A 21,447-nucleotide genomic window follows, 5' to 3' on the forward strand; every position below is an offset into this window, starting at 1 on the left:
AAGCGATTCTCCTGCCTCAGCCTCCTGAGTAGCTGGGATTACAGGTGCCTACCACCACGCCTGGCTAATTTTTGCATTTTTAGTAGAGACGGGGTTTCACCATGTTGGCCAGGCTGGTCCAGATATATGATCTAGATCTTATACCAACTCCTGATCTCATGATCCACACTCCTCAGCCTCCCAAAGTGCTGGGATTACAGGTGTGAGCCACCGTGCCCAGCCTCTCCTTTTAATCTTGACTTTCACAAATACCTGGTGGCAGGTGTCATTTCCCCATTCTACACGTACCTGAGGCTCAGAGTGAGACAGTGACTCACCCAAGATCTCCCAGCTACAAAATGGCAGAGCCTGGACTTGAGCTAGCATGGTCATGGGCTGGAAGAGCCACAGTCCATGTTAAGGCACCTTTTTTTTTTTTTTGAAACGGAGTCTCGCTCTGTCGCCCAGGCTGGAGTGCAATGGCCTGATCTCGGCTCACTGCAACCTCCATCTCCCATTTTCAAGCGATTCTCCTGCCTCAGGCTCCAGAATAGCTGGAATTACAAGTGTGCGCCCCCGCACCTGGCCTTAGACTGCTGCTTTTTGAAACCAAAATTCTGGCCTGGAAACAGAGCTTGGTTTTCCCAGACCTAGCCCTGCCGCTATGATACCAGAGGAAGAGGCTTCCCAGGGCCTCCGTTTCCTTGCCTGCACAATGTGGCTGGCAAGACTTGGTCTTCTCTCACAGGGTGGTGGTGAGCTTTAAAATCCTGTGAAAGTGATCTGACAGGAGAGCAGTGGACACGTGGGAAGGCTGTTGTTGTCACGGCATTCTGCACAGCTGTCCGGACTCAATTAGCCTAGCCACCTAAGGAGAGAGTAGGGTGGGGCTTCCATCGGCCGTGGGATACATGGATAATCATCCTTCTGTATCTTTCTTCCACGGCTCCTGGGGCAGCTGGGGAAGCAAGCTGGATGGACCTGGCCCCATGCTGCCGGATGAGGTGGATGCCTGGCTGTGGCTCTGGGAGAGCCAACCTGCCCCAGGGAACCGACTTTACACAATAGCGGTGGCAGCAGAGGCTGGCGAGGAGACAAGATTCAGACTCCAACTGGGGAGCAGGGAGCACTGATAGCATTTCCCGAGCCTCAGGTACATGCGGACCGTGACCCTCCCTGGGACCCCAGGGGGGCTGCTCCTCAGGACTAAGGAAGGAGGACGGGGTATGAGAAGCTTTTCACCATATACCATAGAAAGCATTTACCTCAATAGCCTTGGTTTACATATGCGGAAACTGAGGCACATAAAGGGAAGGGAGCACGTCCAGTCGGTCCTTAACAGCAAGACCCACTGAATACACCTCTCCTGGCTCTCTGTTTAGTGTTTGGACGTTCAAAGATCCCTAGACTAGGCGGCGGGAGTTTCAGGGCCACGATCCAGATCTTATACCAACTGTGTGTGGCCCCGCACAAAATCACTCCCCGCTCTTTGGCACTTAAGTTGGCGAAACTGGGATGGGCTGGGACCTCAAAGGGCCATTCTAGTAGGGGAGTCACAGGCCCAGGTGGCGAAGGGGTGAAAGGGCATGATGTCTCGGGGTTTATAGTCCACTGAGCCTCGCCGGAGGTAATCCCGGCTCAGGGAATGCTTTCGTTGCCATGGCAACCGCCGGGCCGGCGCGGGCCCCTGAGTGCAGCTGAGGCAGCTGGGACAAAACCTGCCCTTCCCAAGATGGCGGCGGCGGCAGGGCAAAGGGCGGGGTTAGACGCTGTCAGCCTGTCCAGACCGTTCTTCTGTTTTCGCTTGTTCCTACTAACGGCGAGCTTCCGCCAATACTTGTTCTTGTTCTTGGTTCGGAGCGTCCCGGGAGCCGGGAAGGGAAGGATTGTCTGCAGGGATTGGAGCAAATACCCAGTGGGGGGAAAGGCGGGACTTCCGCGTCCTGCCGGAAGTGACGTGACAATCGCGGCCACCGCCAGGTGGAACGGCAGGTGGGTTCAGGTACCAGCCTGGCCTGGACCCGGCTGTGGGACCAACACTTCCGGTGAGCGACAGAGGCAGCTCCCCAGGGCCTGGAGACCCGTGGGGGCGGGCTCTGGGATCTGAGCCCATCGCCCTGGCCTGGAGTCCCCCTTTGTACCTAGTAAGAATCACCTACCCAGCCCCCCACCCGGAGACTGCCCCATCCCACTCCAGAGGGGAAGAGGAGGGCCCTGCTGTCCCGTTATGAGGGTGGTGGAGGGAGGGGTGGCGTTGGCATTTAGGCATTTCGGTTCCCTAAATCCTATGCTCCTTTTTCTCCCCGATCCAGTTCCCCATTCCCCTACCGAGCTGGGCAGTTAGCCAGCCCACTCCAACTCTCGGAACCATGTTTGCAGACTTGGATTATGACATCGAAGAGGATAAACTGTGAGTATTTTATTCCCCCAAGTTCCAGCAGTATAGGAGCCCCAAGTTCCTCATTTCCCTGGACTTCCCAGTCCCACAAACCCTTGCTTCTCAGCGGTGGATCAGTTGTATTGAAGCAGCAATGGACCCTGCTCTCCCAGGAGCTCACTATTTGTAGGGGGCTGTGGACAGTTAAAGGGATAATCACAGCTCAGTGCCATAAGGGCACTATTAGTATGACTTGGTGACAAGAAGAGCAAAGCAGATGGAGCAGTGCTTCTGCTGGGGTGGTCAAGGAAAGCTTCATGGAGGACGTAGCAGTTGAGCCAGGTTTTGAAAGTTGAATAGGAATATTGTAGACACACCTTCCTTCCCAACATAGGTTGTTAGTAAGACAGATTTTCAAAAATTAGATTTGTCTTCCCATTAGAATATATCCTCTTTCAGATCAAGGAGTGGGTGCAATGCCTTTCTCTGTACTCAGCACTTAGTAAGGGACTTGACATCAGTAGATTGTTAGCGAATGTTTTTTGAATGAATGAGTGAATCAGCGTGAGTACTTATCATAAAACACCAGTCAATGCTAATTTATAGTGGAAACTGAGAGGTAATTGAGCAGTTGAGAGGTGGGCAGTGGACAGTTTAATAGAGGAAGACTCCCTGGAGTAGGTGGCCATCATACTCCATAGATGCCTGATAAGGTGATAAGGACAGAACTTGGCTCAAATCTCAGAGATCGAATAAATGAAAGGGAAGGGGGACCTATTTTTATGGAGTGCCTGCTGTGGACTGGGTTGCTGTTAGTGCCCTCCATGCATGGTTATTAGAAGAACTCTGATAAGGGTGCTCATCCGCATTTTATGGATGAGGAAATTGGGATGCACAGAGGGTGACTTACCCAAGTCCCATAGCTGGCCAGGCGCAGTGGCTCACGCCTGTAATCCCAGCACTTTGGGAGGCTGAGGCAGGCGGATCAACTGAGGTCAGGAGTTCAAGACCAGCCTGGCCAACATGGTGAAACCCTGTCTCTACTAAAAATACAAAAAAAATCAGCCAGGCGTGGTGGCAGGCACCTGTAGTCCCAGCTACTTAGGAGACTGAGGCAGGAGAATCACTTGAACTCGGGAGGCGGAGGTTGCAGTGAGCCGAGATTGCGCCATTGCACTCCAGCCTGGGCAACAAGAGCGAGACTCCATCTCAAAAAAAAAACCAAGTTCCATAGCTGATAAATGGCAGAGCTGGGGTTTGATCCCACATCTGCTTAACTCCAAGAGCTGTGCATGTTCCAGCACAAAATGTTGTTGTTTTGTCCAAGGGAGGGAGAGAAAAAGCTGGGCAGCCAGTGGAGCCCCTCAGGAGTTTTAGAGGGCCCACCCCCTCCAGTCATCCTTCCGCCAGGAGAGTCAGCCTAGCTTGCTTTTCTTTCTAGCGGAATCCCGACTGTGCCTGGGAAGGTGACCCTGCAGAAGGATGCTCAGAACCTGATCGGGATCAGCATTGGAGGAGGGGCCCAGTACTGTCCCTGCCTCTATATCGTCCAGGTATTGGGCGCTTTGGAGGGGGGCACAAGGTACATCCCTACTTGGGTATGACAAAGGCAGGTTCATTTCTCCACGCTGCATAGCTGACTCCTTCTCATTCTTGAGGTCTGACCCTCTCAGAGGGGCTTTCTGACCACCTGTGCTGCGTTGGTCTGCCCTGTCTTCTCCCCTGTGTCGCTCTGTTTTTTTCCTTCTCGGCACTTATTATTTGCCCTCTGTCTAGTAGAGTAGACTCTTCGCACTGAGGGCAGTGTCCTGGTTTGCTTTTTCACTGCAGTAAGCACCAGGTACAGTGCCTGGCATATAGTGGACATGCAATAGAAATTGACTGTTGAATCAACAAAACCATCAGCCTTGGGTACTAGCCAAAATGAAGTGTCATAGGAACACGATGAAATAATGGCCTGAGTTCAAATGCAAGCTTCTTCCCTACTTACTAGCAAGTTACTTAACCTCTTTGGGCCTCAGTTTCATCACCTAGAAAGCGGGGATTTAAAACATGTAGACATAATCATCTCTGGGTTCTTGTGAAAAGTCAACAAAATGACATAACACACTAGAACTTAAGAAATGTGCATTGGCCAGGCGTAGTGGCTCATACCTGTAATCCCAGTACTTTGGGAGGCCGAGGTGGGTGGATCACGAGTCAGGAGTTCGAGACCAGCCTGGCCAACATGGTGAAACACCGTCTCTACTAAAATACAAAAAATTAGCTGAGCGTAGTGGTGCACGCCTGTGCTTCCAGCTACTTGGGAGGCTGAGGTAGGAGAATCGCTTGAACCTGGAAAGTAGAGGTTGCAGTGAGCTGAGATCACGCCACTGCATTCCGTGCATTCCAGCCTGGGTGGCAGAGTGAGACCCTGTTTCAAAAAATAAAAAAGAAAGAACCATGCATTAAGCAGTATCTGCTGCTGTTTTCCAGGTAGCTGTACATTTTCCCAGATGTTCTGCCAGTGGTGAGGAACACTCTTGTGTCTCTTGTAGAGGAAGCTGCGCTGGTGATATTCTGTCCACTGTAACTCAGGAGTGGTGACAGGCCTGCTGTGGGGCCTCCTTCACTGTGTGGCTCATCCAAGTCAGTGACCTTGCTGTAGCCTTGGGAAGACCTGTTCTAACCCTCTCACTGGTGGCAGATGGGAAACTGGCCTCTGTGAGGATCTTGCTAAGGAGTCGCTTGTAGGCCTCGAAGACAGATTCCCAGGATCGACCTGGTCTTGCTTCTGCTCACAGTGCTGCCTCCTTCATGAGCCATTCGGCCTCCTGTTACCCAGGAGGCATTAGCAAGGCCTCCCCCAGGCCTGGCCTCCTGGCCATGTGTCTGCTCAGCCTCTTGCCACCTCCCTCTACCTACCTCGGGTGCAAGTTTGCTTAGAATGAACAGACATTATAAAATAGTATAATTGATATATATTTTTTTTGAGACAGAGTCTCACTGTGTTGCCCAGGCTGGAGTGCAGTGGCGTGATCTCAGCTCACTGCAACCTCTGCCTCCTGGATTCAAACGATTCTCATGCCTCAGCCTCCCGAGTAGCTGGTATTACAGGTGTGCGCCATCATGCCCAGCTAATTTTTGTATTTGTAGGAGAGAGAGAGTTTAGCTATGTTGGCCAGGCTGGTCTCGAACTCCTGGCCTCAAGCGATCTGCCCACCTCAGCCTCCCAAAGTGCTAGGATTACAGGCGTGAACCACCAGCCAATAAAATAATAGAACTGGCCGGGTGCAGTGGCTCACACCTGTAATCCCAGCGCTTTGGGAGGCCGAGGTGGGCAGATCACCTGAGGTGGGAACTTCAAGACAAGCTTGGCCAACATGGTGAAACCCTGTCTCTACTAAAATACAAAAATTAGCCAGGCATGATGGCGGGTGCCTGTAATCCCAGCTACTTGGGAGGCTGAGACAGGAGAATCGCTTGAACCTGAGAGATGGTGGTTGCAGTGAGCCGAGATCGTGCCACTGCACTCCAGCCTGGGTGGCTGATAATAATAATAATAATAATAATAATAATAATAATAATAATAATAATAATCATCATCATCATCATCATCATCATAGAACTGATTTTTTAAAATTCAATTTTGTTTTTATCAAAGTGCCATATGACTTGCCTCTACCAAGTCAAGAGCATTAAAAAGCCTGTGTCAAATAATAGCAATCCACTGCCCTTCCCCTGGGCACCTCACCCGGCTTTCTCTGTCTCTTCATGCATGGGCTTCCATTTTCTCAATAGTCTCACTCTGTTGCCCAGGCTGGAGTGCAGTGGCACAATCATGGGTCACTGCAGCCTTGATCTCCCCAGACTCAGATGATTCTCCCACTTCAGCCTTCAAGTAGCTGGGATTACAGGCACGTGCCACCAAACCTGGCTAATTTTTGTGTATTTTTTTGTAGAGATGGTGTTTTGCCATGTTGCCCAGGCTTGTCTCAAACTCTTGGGTTCAAGTGATCCGCCAGCCTCAGCCTCCCAGGGTGCTGGGATTACAGGCATGAGCCACCGTGCTCAGCCTATCCTGTTATTTCTTGATCTGTCACCTGTAAATATCTATTGACTTTGCCTCGTCCGGTAGATGAGAATTTAGTTCTTCCCATGACCAGTCTGTTTCCTCTCATCCCACCTTTCCAACATAGTTATTTTTCCATTTTTGGCTAAATTAATATTAGTACAACAGAGATTTTGTTTGGGAAATCTTTTCCAAATGCCTCCTAGGCTCTGTTGTAGGCACTAGGGATAAAAAAATGAAGAAAACAAAGATCCTACTCTTGCGGAGCTCTCATTCTAGTCAAAACAACTCTATGTTTAACTTTTTGAGGAATCTATGTTTCTTTTCTTAATTCAGCCTGTTCTTGTGTTTTGAGAGGGTGGGGTAATTTCCTGTTTTGTTTTTTTCATTTGCACTCTCCTTGTTTTCTCAGTATGTTTTCCACAATTTCCCATCTTTTTTTTTTTTTTTTTTAAATTAAGTCTTGCTCTGTTGCCAGGCTGGAGTGCAATGGCGTGATCTTGGCTCACTGCAACCTCTGGCCCCCGGGTTTAAGTGATTCCCCTGCCTCAGCCTCCCAAGTAGCTGGGATTACAGGCACGTGCCACCACGCCTGGCTAATTCTTGTATTTTTAGTAGAGACCAGGTTTCACCATGTTGTCAGGCTGGTCTCGAACTCCTGACCTCAAGTGATCCACCTGCCTCGACCTCCCAAAGTGCTGGAATTACAGGCGTGAGCCACCATGCCCAGCCCCATTTTCTTCAGTCTGTTTTCCACCCTGTAGTCTCTCCCCCTTGTGCCCTCCCCCTGCCCCTGCCCCTTCTCTTTGGATTCCCCCATCTTGGGGGTCCCTTTCCTGGTTTACTCCCTGATCTCCCGTGGAGAATATCCTCCTGTAGCTTTCTGAGAAAGGGCACGTGGGATGTCAATTTTTTGAGACCTCGCGTCTGTCTTTTTTGGTCATTGTGGTTCCCATATTCCTTTCAGTTGACATTTTGGCTCATTTGATTCAAGAATGAACGTCAAGGTTGACAGTAATTCCTGCGTGGAAGTGTGATGGCCTTGTCACATTGTCCTTTGCTGTCACATGGCTATTGCCATTCTTATTTGTGATCCTTTATTTGTGATGTGTTTTATTTCTGATCTGTGAGGACTTTGAGGACTTTCTTTTTGTCCCTGGTGTTGGGAGGAGTCGTGATGGTAGCTGCAGGCACAGGCTTTTGTTTATTGTGCCAGATCCTCAGAGGGCGGCGTCATCGGGAACACCGTGTCCTTTTTGTCATGTATCTCGATGATGACATCCTGCTTTCTGTATTCTCTGTTCTGATTTTTTCTATTTTTTTATTGTGGTAAAATTTACCATCTTAACTTTTTTTATTTTTTTTGAGACAGGATCTTGTTCTGTCACCCAGGCTGGAGTGCAGGGGTACGATCATGGCTCACTGCAGCCTCAACCTCCCACCTCAGCCCCCCAAGTAGCTGGGACTACAGGCATGCGCCACCATGCCTGGCTCATTTTTGTATTTTTTTTGTAGAGACAGAGTTTTGCCATATTGCCCAGGCGATCTTCCCACCTCGGTTTCCCAAAATGCTGGGATTACAGGTGCGCACCACCGTGCCCAGCCCTCGGTCTATTTTTGAATTAGGTTGTTTGGTTTTTGTTGTTGAGTTTTAAGAATTCTCTACAAAGCACAATCGGCTAAGAGGAAAAAAAGAAAAAAGAGTTTTAGGAATTCTGTATATATTCTGGATATTAATCCCTTATCAAAAATGTGATTTGCAAATATTTTCTCCCATTCTGTGGGTTGCCTTTTTACACTGTTGATAATGTTCTTCTCTTCTCTTCTCTTTTCTTTCCTTTTTTTTTTTTTTTTTTGAGACAGTGTCTCAGTCTGTTGCCCAAGCTGGAGTACAGTGATAGGATCTCAGCTCACTGCAGCCTCTGTTTCCCAGGCTCAAGAAATTCTCCCACCTCAGCCTCCCAAGTAGCTGGGACTACAGGCGTACACCACCATGCCCAGCTAATTTTCGTATTTTTTGTAGAGACAAGGTTTTGCCACATTGCCCAGACTGGATGGTGTATTTTGATGCACGAGTTTTAAAAATTTTTATGAAGTTCAATTTGTTTATTTTTTCTTTTGTTACTTGGATCTTAGGTGTCATATCCAAGAAATTACCATCAAATCCAATGTCATGAAGGTTCTGGGCTAGGCGTTTTTCTGAGTTTTATAGTTTTAACTTTTACATTTAGGTCTTTGATCAGTTTTGAGTTAATTATTATTATTATTATTATTATTTTTGAGACAGAGTCCGTTCTGTTGCTCAGGCTGGAGTGCAGTGACATGATCTCGGCTTACTACAACCTCCGCTTCCCAGGTTCAAGCGATTCTCCTGCCTCAGCCTTCTGAGTAGCTGTGACTACAGGCGCCTGCCACCATGCCCAGCTAATTTTTGTATTTTTAGTAGAGATGGGGTTTCGCCATGTTGGCCAGGTTAGTCTCGAACTCCTGACCTCAGGTGATCCGCCTGCCTTGGCCTCCCAGAGTGTTGGAATTACAGGCATGAGCCACCGCGCCTGGCCTTGAGTTAATTTTTGTATGTGGTATTAAGTAGTGTCAACTTCATTTTTCACATACCATTGTTGAAATGACTGTCCTTCCCCATTGAATGTTCTTGACACCCTTGTCAAAAATCATTTGACGCCAGGCACAGTGGCTCACGCCTGTAATCCCAGCACTTTGGGAGGCCGAGGCAGGTGGATCACTTGAGGTCGGGAGTTCGAGACCAGCCTGACCAACCTGGAGAAACCCTGTCTCTACTAAAGATACGAAATTAGCCAGGCGTGGTGGCGCATGCCTGTAACCCCAGCTACTCGGGAGGCTGAGGCAGGAGAATTGCTTGAACCTGGGAGGCGGAGGTTGCGGTGAGCGAGATGGGGCTATTGCACTCCAGCCTGGGCAACAAGAGCGAAACGCTGACTCAAAAAAAAAAATCATTTGACTATGTATCTGAGGCAGGAGGATTGCTGGAGCCCAGGAGTTCAGTGCCACAGTGAGCTGTGATCACGCCACTGCCCTCCAGCCCGGGTGGTGAGACGCTTTCTCAAAAAACGAGAGCAGAGGGTAGAGTGGAAGACAGAGCCAGGCAGTGGTCAGGTGTCTTCCCAGGTTCCATCTTAGCCCTCCCTTTCTTCCCCCACCACTCTCCTTATGCACCCACAGGTATTTGACAACACTCCAGCAGCCTTGGACGGCACAGTGGCAGCTGGCGATGAGATCACCGGTGTCAATGGCAGGTCAATCAAAGGGAAAACTAAGGTGGAGGTGGCGAAGATGATTCAGGAGGTGAAGGTAAGGGCTGCTGCAGAGCAGGTGTCCAGAGGCAGCAACACATGCTTCTGAGACCTCCAGGCTGCCAGAGGCCCCAGCAGGCCTGGAAGGGGGTATCAGCCCTCACTGCCCCCTTCCTTGGCACGTGCAGGGTCAGGGTCCCACTCCAGCCTCCCTCGTCCATCCCTCATTCATTCAGTAAATAGTAATCGTGCTCCAGGACTTGTGCTGAACCTTGGCAAGAGAGTAGGCAGCAAGACCACAAGGTCCCCGTGAGCTCCCAGGGAGCTGACAGACTCGGAACCACCCCTCAGGCAAGCCCATGTGTCCCCAGTCAGCGCTGGAGCTGAAGTTAAAAGTCCAAGCTGATCCTCCCTGGGTCAGTAGACACCCAAAAATGTCAGCCGGGTCATGCTGGGCCTGCGAGGGCTAAGAGGGAAAGAAGAGCGCCCTTTTCCCATCCTGTAGGAACTTTCGGTCCCACGCAGCCTCCGGGGCTCGTGAACACCCAGAGACCCCCCTCCCAGGCCAGCTGATCTGCTCTACAGACCAGAGTCACACACTGCCTTCCCCGTTTTCCCCCACCCCTGCTGCTGCAGGCCCATGCTTTCTGCAGGGACGCTCCCTCCTGGAATGGCAGGTGGCATCCCAGCCTCTCCCAAAGCGAGCATGCAGCCCCTTTGCCATTTCCTAGCGAAGTGACTGCTAGCGAGTCTCAGGAAACCAATACCGTGAAAGAATTGATGTGCAGGCAGTGCACAGCCATGGGGTGATTTGAAAGTCTCGGGGGCAAGGGTCCCCACTGTGAGTTCAGCTTGGCCAAGGGTGGCAGCTACCTCCCTCAGCCCCACTTCCGTCCTTTGGGTTCTGGCACCCCTGATAGTCCCCCTTCCTGCCTTAACCCAGGCCAGCCGCTGCTCCATCCTCTCTCCCCTTTATCCTCCTGTCCTGCTCCTGAGTGGTCCCTGCTTCTCTCCTTCCTTGTTGTAGGAAGGAAGAGTCCCATCCTGCACATTCTCCTATTCCAGCCCCTTTAGCCATAGGACAAATCAGGGCCTGGGGCTGGGGCTCAGAGCTCTGTTGTAAAAAAAGGAAGCAGCAAGGTTCATTGAGACCCCACAGCTGCCACTCCACGTGGTCTGGATATCACTGCCCCAGGCATGACCTGTTAGGCAGAGGAGCTGATCACGGGAACAGGTGCAGGAGGTCTCGTTCTGGCCGAGTTGGGTTGTGTGTGTCCCGTTCGGCAGCCCTTCCCCCCTCCCCATCTCCACTCTCCAGGTCCCTCCCTGTCCTCTCAGGTTTGGTCATACCAGCTCCTCAGGTTGCCCATGAGGACAAGAGCTCTTTGTATTTGCACACGGCCATGGCAGGGATGCAGCATTGGCCCAGCTCCCCTGTTTGGGTGCTGGGCAGGGATTACTCTCCCATCTTACAGGTGTCCAGAGGCAGGGAGTGACCTGCTTGTGGTCACACAGCTGAACTGGAGCCCGGGCCCGACTCCCACTGCAGCCCGCTTGCCATTGGCCTACAGCTGCTCCCTGTGGGGTGGCCCCTGAGCATGCCTGTGTTTCATTCTGGGGGAGCAGTTCACACCCCACCTCTGACTCTGATTGCATCTGCTCATTTTGGTTTCCCTTTGGGACTTGATTTTTAAATCCTCTTTTATATTTGGATGAATGTGGTCCCAAGTTCAAGGGCTTTTGGTTTGCAAGGATGAGAGTGAACACAGTGCCCTCCCGTGCTCAGGGAAGTCCTCTTGGGAGAAGCCTGTGTCTCCTGAGAAGTCCATAGAAAGTGGTTTGTGTAATTCCCTGATTCGCATCAGCCTTGCGGGGCTGGGGCTGCCCCTGCCCCTTCCCCTTGGTGCCCCAGCACCAGGCACAGAGCAAGTGCTCAGATGTAGCTGTTCGATGAGTAGAGAGATTCCTGGGGATGGGGTGGTTTGGGGTGGAGGAGGGAATAATCAGTGTAGGGAAATGACATGGCAAAGGCTTGGAGTGTGGTTTGCGTGGGGAGGGAAGAAGGAGAGCCTGACCTGGCCGAAGCACAAGACATCAGAGACCGCCAGGCTGTGGGCCCTGTGCCGGCCCTGTCCCCACTGATTCCCCAGGGCTTGGATGTAGAGTAGGAAGGGAGGGGCCTGGGATCAGACAGGGTCACAAGGTGGGGCCATGTCACAGCTGTCAGCCTGGCCCTTATTGGGGCTTAGGATTTTTTTTTTTTTTTTTGAGAGAGAATCTCATTCTGTCATCCAGGCTGGAGTGCAATGGTGCGATCTCAGCTCACTGCAACCTCCGCCTCCCTGGTTCAAGTGATTCTTGTGCCGCAGCCTCCTGAGTAGCCGGGATTACAGGCACGTGCCACTATGCCCGGCTAATTTTTGTATTCTTAATAGAGATGGGGTTTTGCCATGTTGCCCAGGCTGATCTCAAACTCCTGACCTCAAGTGATCTGCCCGCCTCAGCCTCCCAAATTGTTGGGATTACAGGTGTGAGCCACCACACCCGGCCTTGGGCTTAGGATTCTCAGTCCAGAACAGTCTTGGCGGGGAAGGGGCTCAGGGTCTGGAGCCTCCCTCACTAGTCTGCGTGTGCTGCTCTTCCAGGGGGAGGTGACCATCCACTACAACAAGCTGCAGGCGGACCCCAAGCAGGGCATGTCCCTGGACATTGGTAAGCTGGTTATGGGTGTCCAGCAGCCTCCCTGGATGGGCCCTGGCCCAAAGGAGAAGTGCCACAGCCAGCCCTGCCCTCCCCTTTATGACAGGAGAATCCAGAGTTACATGGCTGTGGGCTCTGACCTCTGACCGAGCAAATCTGAAAGGCCTGGGAGGACTCCCGGTGCTCTCCCTGCGTCTGTTCCTGTACTCTGTCCCTGGTTTCTCACTCCTCCGTGTTTCACCCCTACCTCCCCGCTTCGGCCACCTCCTCTGGGAACTTGCTACCCTAGGGTTGTCCTTTGCAGGCCAGCGCCTCGGCTTACATGGCCCAGGGCCTCACTCTTCATAAAGGGAGAGCAGCCTAACCCTGGCCTGGCGCCTCACGCCCTCTAGCACAGCCGCACTCCTCCCTGGCCTGTCCTGCCATCAGCTCCCAGGGGGGCTCTGGATCTGAACTGGACCTCAGGCATTAGGCAGAGGGTCTGCGCCCTGGGACAAGTTCCCTCCTGTTAGAGGGGCTGAGCCTCGGTTCTGTAGAAACTTTAAGACTCAAGAGCTGGACAGCAGCTTCGAGTCCTCTGGACCAGCCGCTTCACATTACGGATCAAAGCCTGAGACCCAGAGAGGGCGCTGCAGCCCCTGGTGAGCGCACACCTAGGTCTCTCAGCTCTGGAGCCCAGCAATCCTCTTCATACACCCTAGGGCCAGAGGCCCCTAGGGTCAGGCTGGATCTGTCCGGGAGCTTCCTCCGAAACCCTCTGGTTCCAACGCAGGACTAAGTCCCCTTCCTAGGACTAAGCTGGTCAGATGCAGTAATTGAGTCAGGGGTCTGAGCTTCACAGTCATTGATGGTGCCCATTACTTTCACATAACCAGCCCAGGGGCCCCTCTTCTCCCCCTCCCCTTTATGTGACACCCTAGGTCCTGATGTGACACAGAGGAGGGGAAGAGGCCTCCTTGGCTTCCATTAGCCTGTGCTGAGCCCCGGCAGCACTGGGCTCTCAGCGGCCACCAGTTGATATTGCGCAGCAGGCCCTGGGCGAAGCACTTCATGTTTAACTGCCCAGACTGCTAGCACCTCTGTGAAGCAGAGGGAATAGGGCAGGGGCCTAGGACCTCCCCACTGGACATTCCCCACTTCACAGCCACCCCCAGCAGCCCTTCTGCCCCCTATGGGGTGCTCCCTGTGAATGGAGGTAAGGCTGGGGGCAGGGATGGTCTCTGGGCAGCCACAGACTCACCAGGTCCTTTGTCCCCCGCTCAGTGTTGAAGAAAGTCAAGCACCGGCTGGTGGAGAACATGAGTTCAGGGACTGCAGATGCTCTGGGCCTGAGCCGGGCCATCCTGTGCAATGGTGAGTCCCTTCCCACCTAGCTTGGGCCCCGGGGACTCAAGCCCAGGCTGAGAAGAGGCGAGGGGCACCATGGCTGCCCACCAAGCTGCTGTGGGTCCCGCGGGTCTGACCCTGGCCTCTGCCCGTGGAACTGAGAAGTCACCATCTCTGCATCCCCAGAGGCCTCTCCAGCTCCCGGAGGGTCCACAGCTGTCAGCTGGGCTGTCTTAGCCAGTGTCCCTCAGGTCACAGATGGGAAAACAGACTTAGTGTGGGCAGGTGCCTCTGCCCCTGCCCTCAGCCCCCCTACCCCTCACCCCAGCACTCTCGCTGCCCACCTCGTGCCTCCTTTGTCCAGGAGGTGGCGCTGCTGCCCTTGCCTCTGCAGGTCCTCCCTTCGTGGTGGCTGCCCAGGCGAGGGGGGAGGGGGGACGTGCACATTTACACACGCATGCGCACATGCGCACACACTGTCCCTCCCTGGAGTGGCCAGCGAAACACTCAGTCCCCCTCCTACCGTCGCCAGTCCGAGTTTAAAAATAGCAGCAGCTCTGCAGTGTGCGTGTGGGGTAGATATAAATACCTCTAGAAATTGTAGGCTCAGCTGGGCACACTGGCCTTTATTGGCTAGGAAAGTGGGGGTGGGGTCTGAGCTTGTTCCAAATGGTGTACAAAAGTGGCGGCTGCTATTTGCAGCCTCCTGGTGCCTATAAATCCCTGTTACTGTAGTTACCAGCCGTTGAGATGAAATTAGAACTGGTTGTTGTGTTTTTCCCTCCAAACCTTGCAATTTCCCTGGCCTTAAATAGGGTTTCTAAAATTGACGCTGTCATGATGTCCCATGACCCAGCTGAAAACAACAGCACGGTGCTTACATGGCTCCTTCCCTGCCGGCTGGCCAGGTGCTAAGGCTCTGGGGAGCCCAGGCCTGGAGGCCACCGGGTGGCCAAAGCCTCCCCAAGACCTCTGAATTGCTCCCTTCCTCGCCCAACAGCCTGTCGCACTGCCACCTCCCTGCCCAGAGAGGCCTGAACACAGCCTCCGCCCCTCCCCTCTTCTGCTAAAAAACCCTGACCCAGGTCAACACAGGAGGCTGGGGAGCAGAGAGCGCCCGACTGCCTCACCTCTCCCCTGCAGCCCTCACCATCACACCGCTGCCCATCGCCCGGCCACTGGGCTGGCTTCTCTGCTGGGCTTTGAGCCTTGAGAGCAAGACTTGGCTCAAAGTGAGCCGGACATGGTGGCTGGCACGCAGTAGGTGCTCAAGAAACACTAAGCCAATGAATATGATCACCAAGGCCTCTTTCCAGTGTGAGCTCTCTCAGCCTTCCTGAATCTCCCCCTCCCTCCCCAAGTTGCGTTTTCCCTTCTGAGCCATCTGTGTGCTTGGGAGGCAGAGACCACGTCCTTCCTGCACTAGAGGCCTGGCTGCTCCATCTCCATTCCTCTGGCTCCTGCCAGCCTTCCTCCCCAGCTGCCAGCAGGCTTCGTGATAGAAGTGTGGGAGCTTTGCCTGCTCGGCACAGACCCTCCGCTGGCCATGAGGAGGGCCTAGTCATTTACAAAACACCTTTGAACCCAGCTGACCCGAGGTGCCAAGTCCCCCTCCCTGGGACCCCTGATCTTTCCCATCCTGGTTCTCGTCTGGGGTTGCCTGTCCCCTCCCCAGCCTGGCCCTGGGCCTCCTGTGGCTTGCTGAGCCCACTGACCTCCCCTCTTCTTTGAATCCCGACAGATGGGCTTGTCAAGAGGCTAGAGGAGCTGGAGCGGACCGCCGAACTGTACAAAGGTGGGTGGGGGTGGCCTCGTCCTGGCACTAGCTCTACCCCAGGGAGCATGCTCTCAGCAGAGTGGCAATAGGGGTGCTGGCACTAGGAATGCCAGCCTACAAAATCCTAGGACCATGGGCATTAAGAGTTCTTAAGAATATATACTTCTTCTGAATTTAAAAATAACTCAGGGGCCTGGTGCAGTGGCTAACGCCTGTAATCCCAGCACTTTGGGAGGCTGAGGTAGAATATATACTTCTTCTGAATTTAAAAATAACTCAGGGGCCTGGTGCAGTGGCTAACGCCTGTAATCCCAGCACTTTGGGAGGCTGAGGTGGGCGGATCACTTAAGGTCAGGAGTTTGAGACCAGCCCGGCCAACATGGTGAAACCCCATCTCTACTGAAAATACAAAAATTAGCCAGGCATGATGTTGCATGCCTATAATCAGTACTCGAGAGGCTGAGGCATGAGAATCGCTTGAACCAGGGAGGCAGAGGTTGCAGCGAGCCAAGATCACACCACCGCACTCTAGTCTGGGCAATAGAGCAAGACTCTATCTCAAAAAAAACAAAACCTGATACTCATAAAAATTCAGAGAATAGCACTTGTAAACATAGTGAGAGTCCCCCGGAATCCTATGCTGTCCCAGGGCTAAAGCCCACAGGCTGTGTACCCCTGCATCTTACAAAATCCTGGCGCCCCTGTCTGATGGGGCTCCTCACGGGTTGGGTCGGACTGAGCTTTTACCCCTGGGCTGTGGTTGGGCGGTGGGGAAAGACTGTGTATCAGGGCCTAGCAGAGGCCTTGGGTGGGGTGGGCAGTTGGAGGCCTTGGGTGGCATGGGCAGTTGGAGGCCTTGCCCTGGGCCAGTGTGGTCCCCGCCACGCGTCCCCGTTCCGCATCACTCGGTCTCTCCCACAGGGATGACGGAACACACCAAGAACCTCCTACGGGCCTTTTATGAGCTGTCGCAGACTCACCGGGGTAATGGCATCCCCCAAACCTGTGGCATGACCCTGGGCAATCCCTGGGGCCTCTCACTCCCATGCTGAGGTGGGTTAGACCCACAGCGCCTGACCTCAGGCTCCCTCTGGGCTGGGCCTGGTCCCAGGTGCTGGGATTCGTGATGGGCCTGTGGGGAGCATCTAGATCAGCTGGCTTCTTAAGGGCCGCAACGATGGACAGGCCCCACCCTGTCTCCTCACACTGCCACTAGCAGTACACAAGGCCCTTGCTTATTTATATTTCTGACAACCCTGTAACTCTGGGCAGGCCGACTGCAGCTGACCCCAGCTACTGCAGAAAATGAAGCCCAGACCGAGGAAAGGGTCACACCGCTTCCAAGTGGTGGAGCTGTTGTTCCAATCCAGGTGTCTAGACTGGGACCAGTGTTCTGCCTCAGGCGGCGCCACCTCCACAAACCTTGACCCAGTCTTCTCTCACTGGTCCCTCTGGGGAATGAGGGCCAACTCCCTTGGTGTGTACACTCAGGACTTTAGGGGGCATAGACCAGCTCTTGGAGGTGTCAATCCAGTTTCCTCCAGGTGTAGACTCAGCTCCTTCAGGGGGTTTAGACCAGCTCTCTTGGAGGTGTAGCCCCTGTGCAGACATGGGCCTCCAGCCTGCCAGGCCCCCTGCCCTGCTTCTCAACAAACCCCTGGCTTCTCTTAGGGGGCAAAGTAGGGGCAGCCTTCAAGGCAAACTTGTCCTGCAGCCTTTGGGGACGTGTTCTCCGTGATCGGGGTGCGGGAGCCCCAGCCAGCTGCGAGCGAGGCTTTTGTGAAGTTCGCGGATGCCCACCGCAGCATCGAGAAGTTCGGCATTCGGCTTCTGAAAACCATCAAGCCGGTAGGTCCTGTTGAGCATGCGTGTGTCTGGCGTGTGAGGGTGGAGAGGGGAGAGTACGGCATGCAGAGAAGGTCCTATGCTGGAGTCCTGTGCCTGGGTACAGCCTCTGGCTCAGTCACCCACACAGTGGACTGTGGGTGAGTCACTGTGCCCCCTTGGGCCTTACCATTGACTTCTGGGCTGGCTTCTGACCCTGGCACTAGTCTTCTCATCCTTGAGAGGGACAAGGCATCAGGGAGCACCATCTGGCTCTGACAGTCGAGTCCACCAACAGGGGTGACACATCAGTGCCATTCATTGTCACCCTGGCACCCCCCTGCCGTGACAGCCTCAGCATCCACCCACCCTCTTCCAGATGCTGACGGATCTGAACACTTACCTCAACAAAGCCATCCCGGACACTCGCCTCACCATCAAGAAGTACCTGGACGTGAAGTTTGAGTACCTGGTGAGTAGTCCAGGTGCCCAGGCTGCTAGGGCAAGCGTCCACCCTGGATATCTGCCCCACTTCAGTCAGCCATGCTGCGGCCAGTGAGGCCAGCCAGAGCCGACAGCATGTCTGCTCCAGGTGTGGGCCCAGAGGCCCAGGGAGGTGCAGCCAAAGCCCTGCTGCGCTTGCACAAAGAAGCATCGGAGAGCCTGGGGTGGGCATGGCTCTCGCTGTGTGCACTCTGACCCCTTGGGATTTGTTGCCTTTAAACAATGGGTTAGACTGGGTGAGTGAGCATAAAGTGGGTGTCAGCGAACGTTCGTGAGTTTTACATTTAATTATTCTATAGTCAAAGGAATTGAGAGAAAATGCTCCATTAAGCAAGCCAAGGTTCCTTTGCTGCAGGACTTATCAGAGCTTTTGATAGGCCCATGTGCAGTGTGAATTTTCAAGGGTCTTCCTAAGCTCCTTTAACGACAGACCCCTTTTTTCCCAGAGCATCTCTTGGGCCTTGAGTTTGGTCAACTCGGCCACCTAAGCCTCAGGCCCTGTCATCCCCCAGCACCTGCCGCTGCCCTCTCTGGGACTCCCTGAACACCTGCGCCAGCCTCTCCCGCTGCGTGTGGGTGATGGGGGTAGAGCTGGGGACCTGGGATGGGGGTAGGAGCCACTCTGACAGCCTCACCTGTCCCACACAGTCGTACTGCCTGAAGGTGAAGGAGATGGATGACGAGGAATACAGCTGCATTGTGAGTGTTGGAGGGGGTGGGGGGCTTGTACCTCCCCCACCTGGTCTGCCAGGGATAGCAGGTGGCTCAGGCCAACCCGGGAGAGAACTGGGGGACTTGGCTGGACTCTCGTTCCTGGAGATTTGGGGCCATCTGCCCAGTCCCGCTGGGCCTCGGGGTGCTGGGCACCCGGCCGGGAACCACTCCCTCAGTCTGGGGAACTCTTGGAGGGAAAATCGGATTTTCTTCACTCCTATGAGGCACTTTTAAGTTTTTGATTTTTCTGCTGTCGGGATCCATCTAGTGGCTAATGTTCATTGAATGTGGCAGAGGTTTGGGTTTGGTTTTTTCCTTCTTAAAGCTATCACTGAGTGCTTCTGAGAAACACTGAAGTCTCAGAAATGAGGTCTCAGGAATGAGGAACCACCGTGGCTTTGAAAGCGCAGTGCGGTGCGAGGCTGTCCCTGAGCAGGCCTTCCTGTCCCACCCCCGCCCCAGGCCCTAGGCGAGCCCCTTTACCGGGTGAGCACCGGTAACTATGAGTACCGCCTGATCCTGCGCTGCCGCCAGGAGGCGCGCGCCCGCTTCTCCCAGATGCGCAAGGATGTGCTGGAGAAGATGGAGCTGCTGGACCAGAAGCACGGTGAGTGCCGCCCTTCTCCCCGTCCGCTCTCCATTTCAGAGGTGAGAAAACTGAGGCCCAGAGGGGTAAGGTACTCACCTGAGGTCTCAGGGCCAGGCCACGGCCCAGATGTGAAGCCCCTCCAGGAGCCCAGCCATCTGCCCAGAGCCTGGCCTGGGTGGGGCTGGCTTGTGCGCGTGGGCTCCGTGGGCTGCCATCCATGATCCATTACCCTGCAGCCTCCTGCGTTCCCTGAACTGGGAGCTGGGCGGCCCCGCCTCCGCCCCTTGCCGGGTCATGAGGGGTCAGGGAAGTGCCCGAGTGGGAAGCCCAGGGGAGGTGAGAGGTGGGCCGGGTGGGCTGGGAGAGTCTCCTCCCTGAGGCAGGCAGCCAGAGCCCACTGCAGCCTGTCCCCCGACCTCCCACCCCAGTCCAGGACATCGTGTTCCAGCTGCAGCGCCTCGTGTCCACCATGTCCAAGTACTACAACGACTGCTACGCAGTGCTGCGGGATGCCGACGTCTTCCCCATCGAGGTAGACCTGGCGCACACCACACTGGCCTATGGCCTCAACCAGGAGGAGTTCACAGATGGGGAGGAGGAGGAGGAGGAGGAAGACACGGCAGCTGGGGAGCCGGCCAGGGATACACGAGGGGCTGCTGGGCCCTTGGACAAGGGTGGAAGCTGGTGTGACTCCTGAGTGCCCCGCGGGTGTGGTGCCGGGGGCAGGGTTCGTGGGAGGACGGAGCCTGGGAGCGGGGCGAGGCCGCCGCGCAAGGGGGCGGTGCATAAAGGCCTGCTGGCTTGGGGCGCCTGCCTCCCTGCTCCTCTGTCCTTGCACAGCGAACCTGGGCTGCTGCCCAGGACAGGCACCAGGGTCATGGCCTGGGACCTGGACACTGGCCCCTCCACCCTCTCTCCCCTCCCGGCTCCCCGGCCAGAGGGAGAGCTTGGTCTCTGGACCTGCCTTAGGAAGGAGACGGAGGGCAGAAAGGAGAAGAAAGGACTTGGAGGTGGCAGGAGTCCGGGCCCTGCTCCTTGTGGGCACTCACACTGCCCCCGGAGCCTGCCGGGAGTGGGGCCGGCGGTGGACAGCTGAGGTTGGGGCCAATGTCTCCTGGGCACCCTTGCCTCGCCCCAGACCGGCCCGTCCGGTCCCCATCACACCTCGGCGGCCTTTATTTATTCTGTTCCCCCAGGTTGGCCACTTCTCTGAAGGAAGGCTGGGTTCTGGGCCTGTATCGAATAAACACAAACCTGGATGGCGCAGTGGTCGCAGTGGCTTCAGACCCTCCTCGTCTGCCCCTCCCCTCCACCGTCTATTGACAGTGCCCTTGCTATGCGCCATTTATGCCTCACTGAAGTGCTGCAGGGCTAGCACTGTGGTCCCCTCACAGCTGGTGATTTGAGGCTCAGAGAAAGATCTTGCTCAAGGCCACACCCTGTGTGGGGACACAGTGGGTTTTAACTCAGATCTGTCCTAAAGGCCTGACTTTGCCACCTGCCTCCCAAGCTTTCTGCTTTGTGGAGCCTTTTGTATCTCACCCCCGCCCCCTTCCTCCTGCCCCCAATCTGTGACCTTTCTGTGCTTCCGACAGGAAATAAACCTTTGGGGAAGAGAAGGGCAGACATGGAGCCAGGGCGACTGAGCCCCCAAGTAGGGGAGGGTGGTAAGGGGTAAGTGCTGACTCCAGGTGCACCTGTGCTGCCCAGGTGCTGGGGAAAGGTGTGTGGGGAGAGGTGCTCGGGGGCTGTGGGAAGAGGGTCGTGGGGAGAGGCCATGGGGAGTGTCTGCAGAGTGGCAGAAACAGGGTGGCCACTTCCCCTGCTTCTCCTGGCCAGCCTCGGCCTGGTGTGATCAGTCATAGTGGCCCTTGTCACTCTAACGTGTTCCTGTTTGGACGATGAATGTGGCCATCCTGAGAATGTGAGGGGGCAACAGGATGTGCGAGGTGGGCTGAGTCCAGGATGGAAAAAGGGTGTCTGCATCAGCTTTGAGCATGCATTGCTGGGCAGAAACCCAAATGGGAGGCTTGGCAGGGGTGGGACATGGAGGAGGGGCCGGCTGTTACCAGGAGCCCCCCTGGGTCTCCGCAGGCCATCAGACAGACCACACCGCCTCCCTGAAGGGGACAGCCAGAGTGGAGGCCAAGAGCGCAGGCTGGAACTCACAGCCTGGGTTAGTTCCTGACCTCCCTGGGCCTCAATTTCCCTATCTGAAGTGTGGCACCTACCTCATTGGCTTGTTAGGAGATTAAATGAACATCTGGAAAGGGCTTAGAACAGGGCTTGGCACAGAGCAAGCGCTCTTAAGTGTTAAATAAAGTCAGATGGACT

General features: G+C 54.5%; 1 protein-coding gene across 3 annotated transcripts; it reads left to right on the plus strand.

Annotated features, from left to right (window-relative positions):
- Positions 1-918: 918 nt before the first annotated feature.
- On the plus strand, positions 919-20,379 carry PICK1 (protein interacting with PRKCA 1). Of its 3 annotated transcripts, none has more exons than XM_024239571.3 (13): positions 919-2,123; positions 2,292-2,389; positions 3,798-3,909; positions 9,609-9,737; positions 12,325-12,391; positions 13,643-13,732; positions 15,447-15,500; positions 16,404-16,466; positions 17,197-17,330; positions 17,686-17,778; positions 18,459-18,509; positions 18,987-19,131; positions 19,542-20,379. In XM_024239571.3, exons 2-13 carry the CDS (start codon positions 2,349-2,351, stop codon positions 19,808-19,810), a joined length of 1,248 nt encoding a protein of 415 aa, XP_024095339.1. In that variant the 5' UTR covers positions 919-2,123; positions 2,292-2,348; the 3' UTR covers positions 19,811-20,379. The 3 variants fall into 3 exon arrangements, with proteins under 3 accessions (XP_024095339.1, XP_024095340.1, NP_001124851.1); XM_024239572.3 differs by having other exon boundaries at positions 919-1,971; NM_001131379.1 differs by having other exon boundaries at positions 1,940-2,024; positions 19,542-20,370.
- Positions 20,380-21,447: the final 1,068 nt, after the last annotated feature.

Source organism: Pongo abelii, chromosome 23, assembly GCF_028885655.2.
Source record: "Pongo abelii isolate AG06213 chromosome 23, NHGRI_mPonAbe1-v2.0_pri, whole genome shotgun sequence".
NCBI lineage: Eukaryota > Metazoa > Chordata > Mammalia > Primates > Hominidae > Pongo > Pongo abelii.

Bases quoted from the DNA above. Each gene is read 5' to 3' on its own strand.
- PICK1 (XM_024239571.3), top strand. From the start codon at position 2,349: ATGTTTGCAGACTTGGATTATGACATCGAAGAGGATAAACT. The intron at 12,392-13,642 runs GTAAGCTGGTTA...TCCCCCGCTCAG, and splicing joins GGGCATGTCCCTGGACATTG to TGTTGAAGAAAGTCAAGCAC. The intron at 17,779-18,458 runs GTGAGTAGTCCA...TGTCCCACACAG, and splicing joins ACGTGAAGTTTGAGTACCTG to TCGTACTGCCTGAAGGTGAA.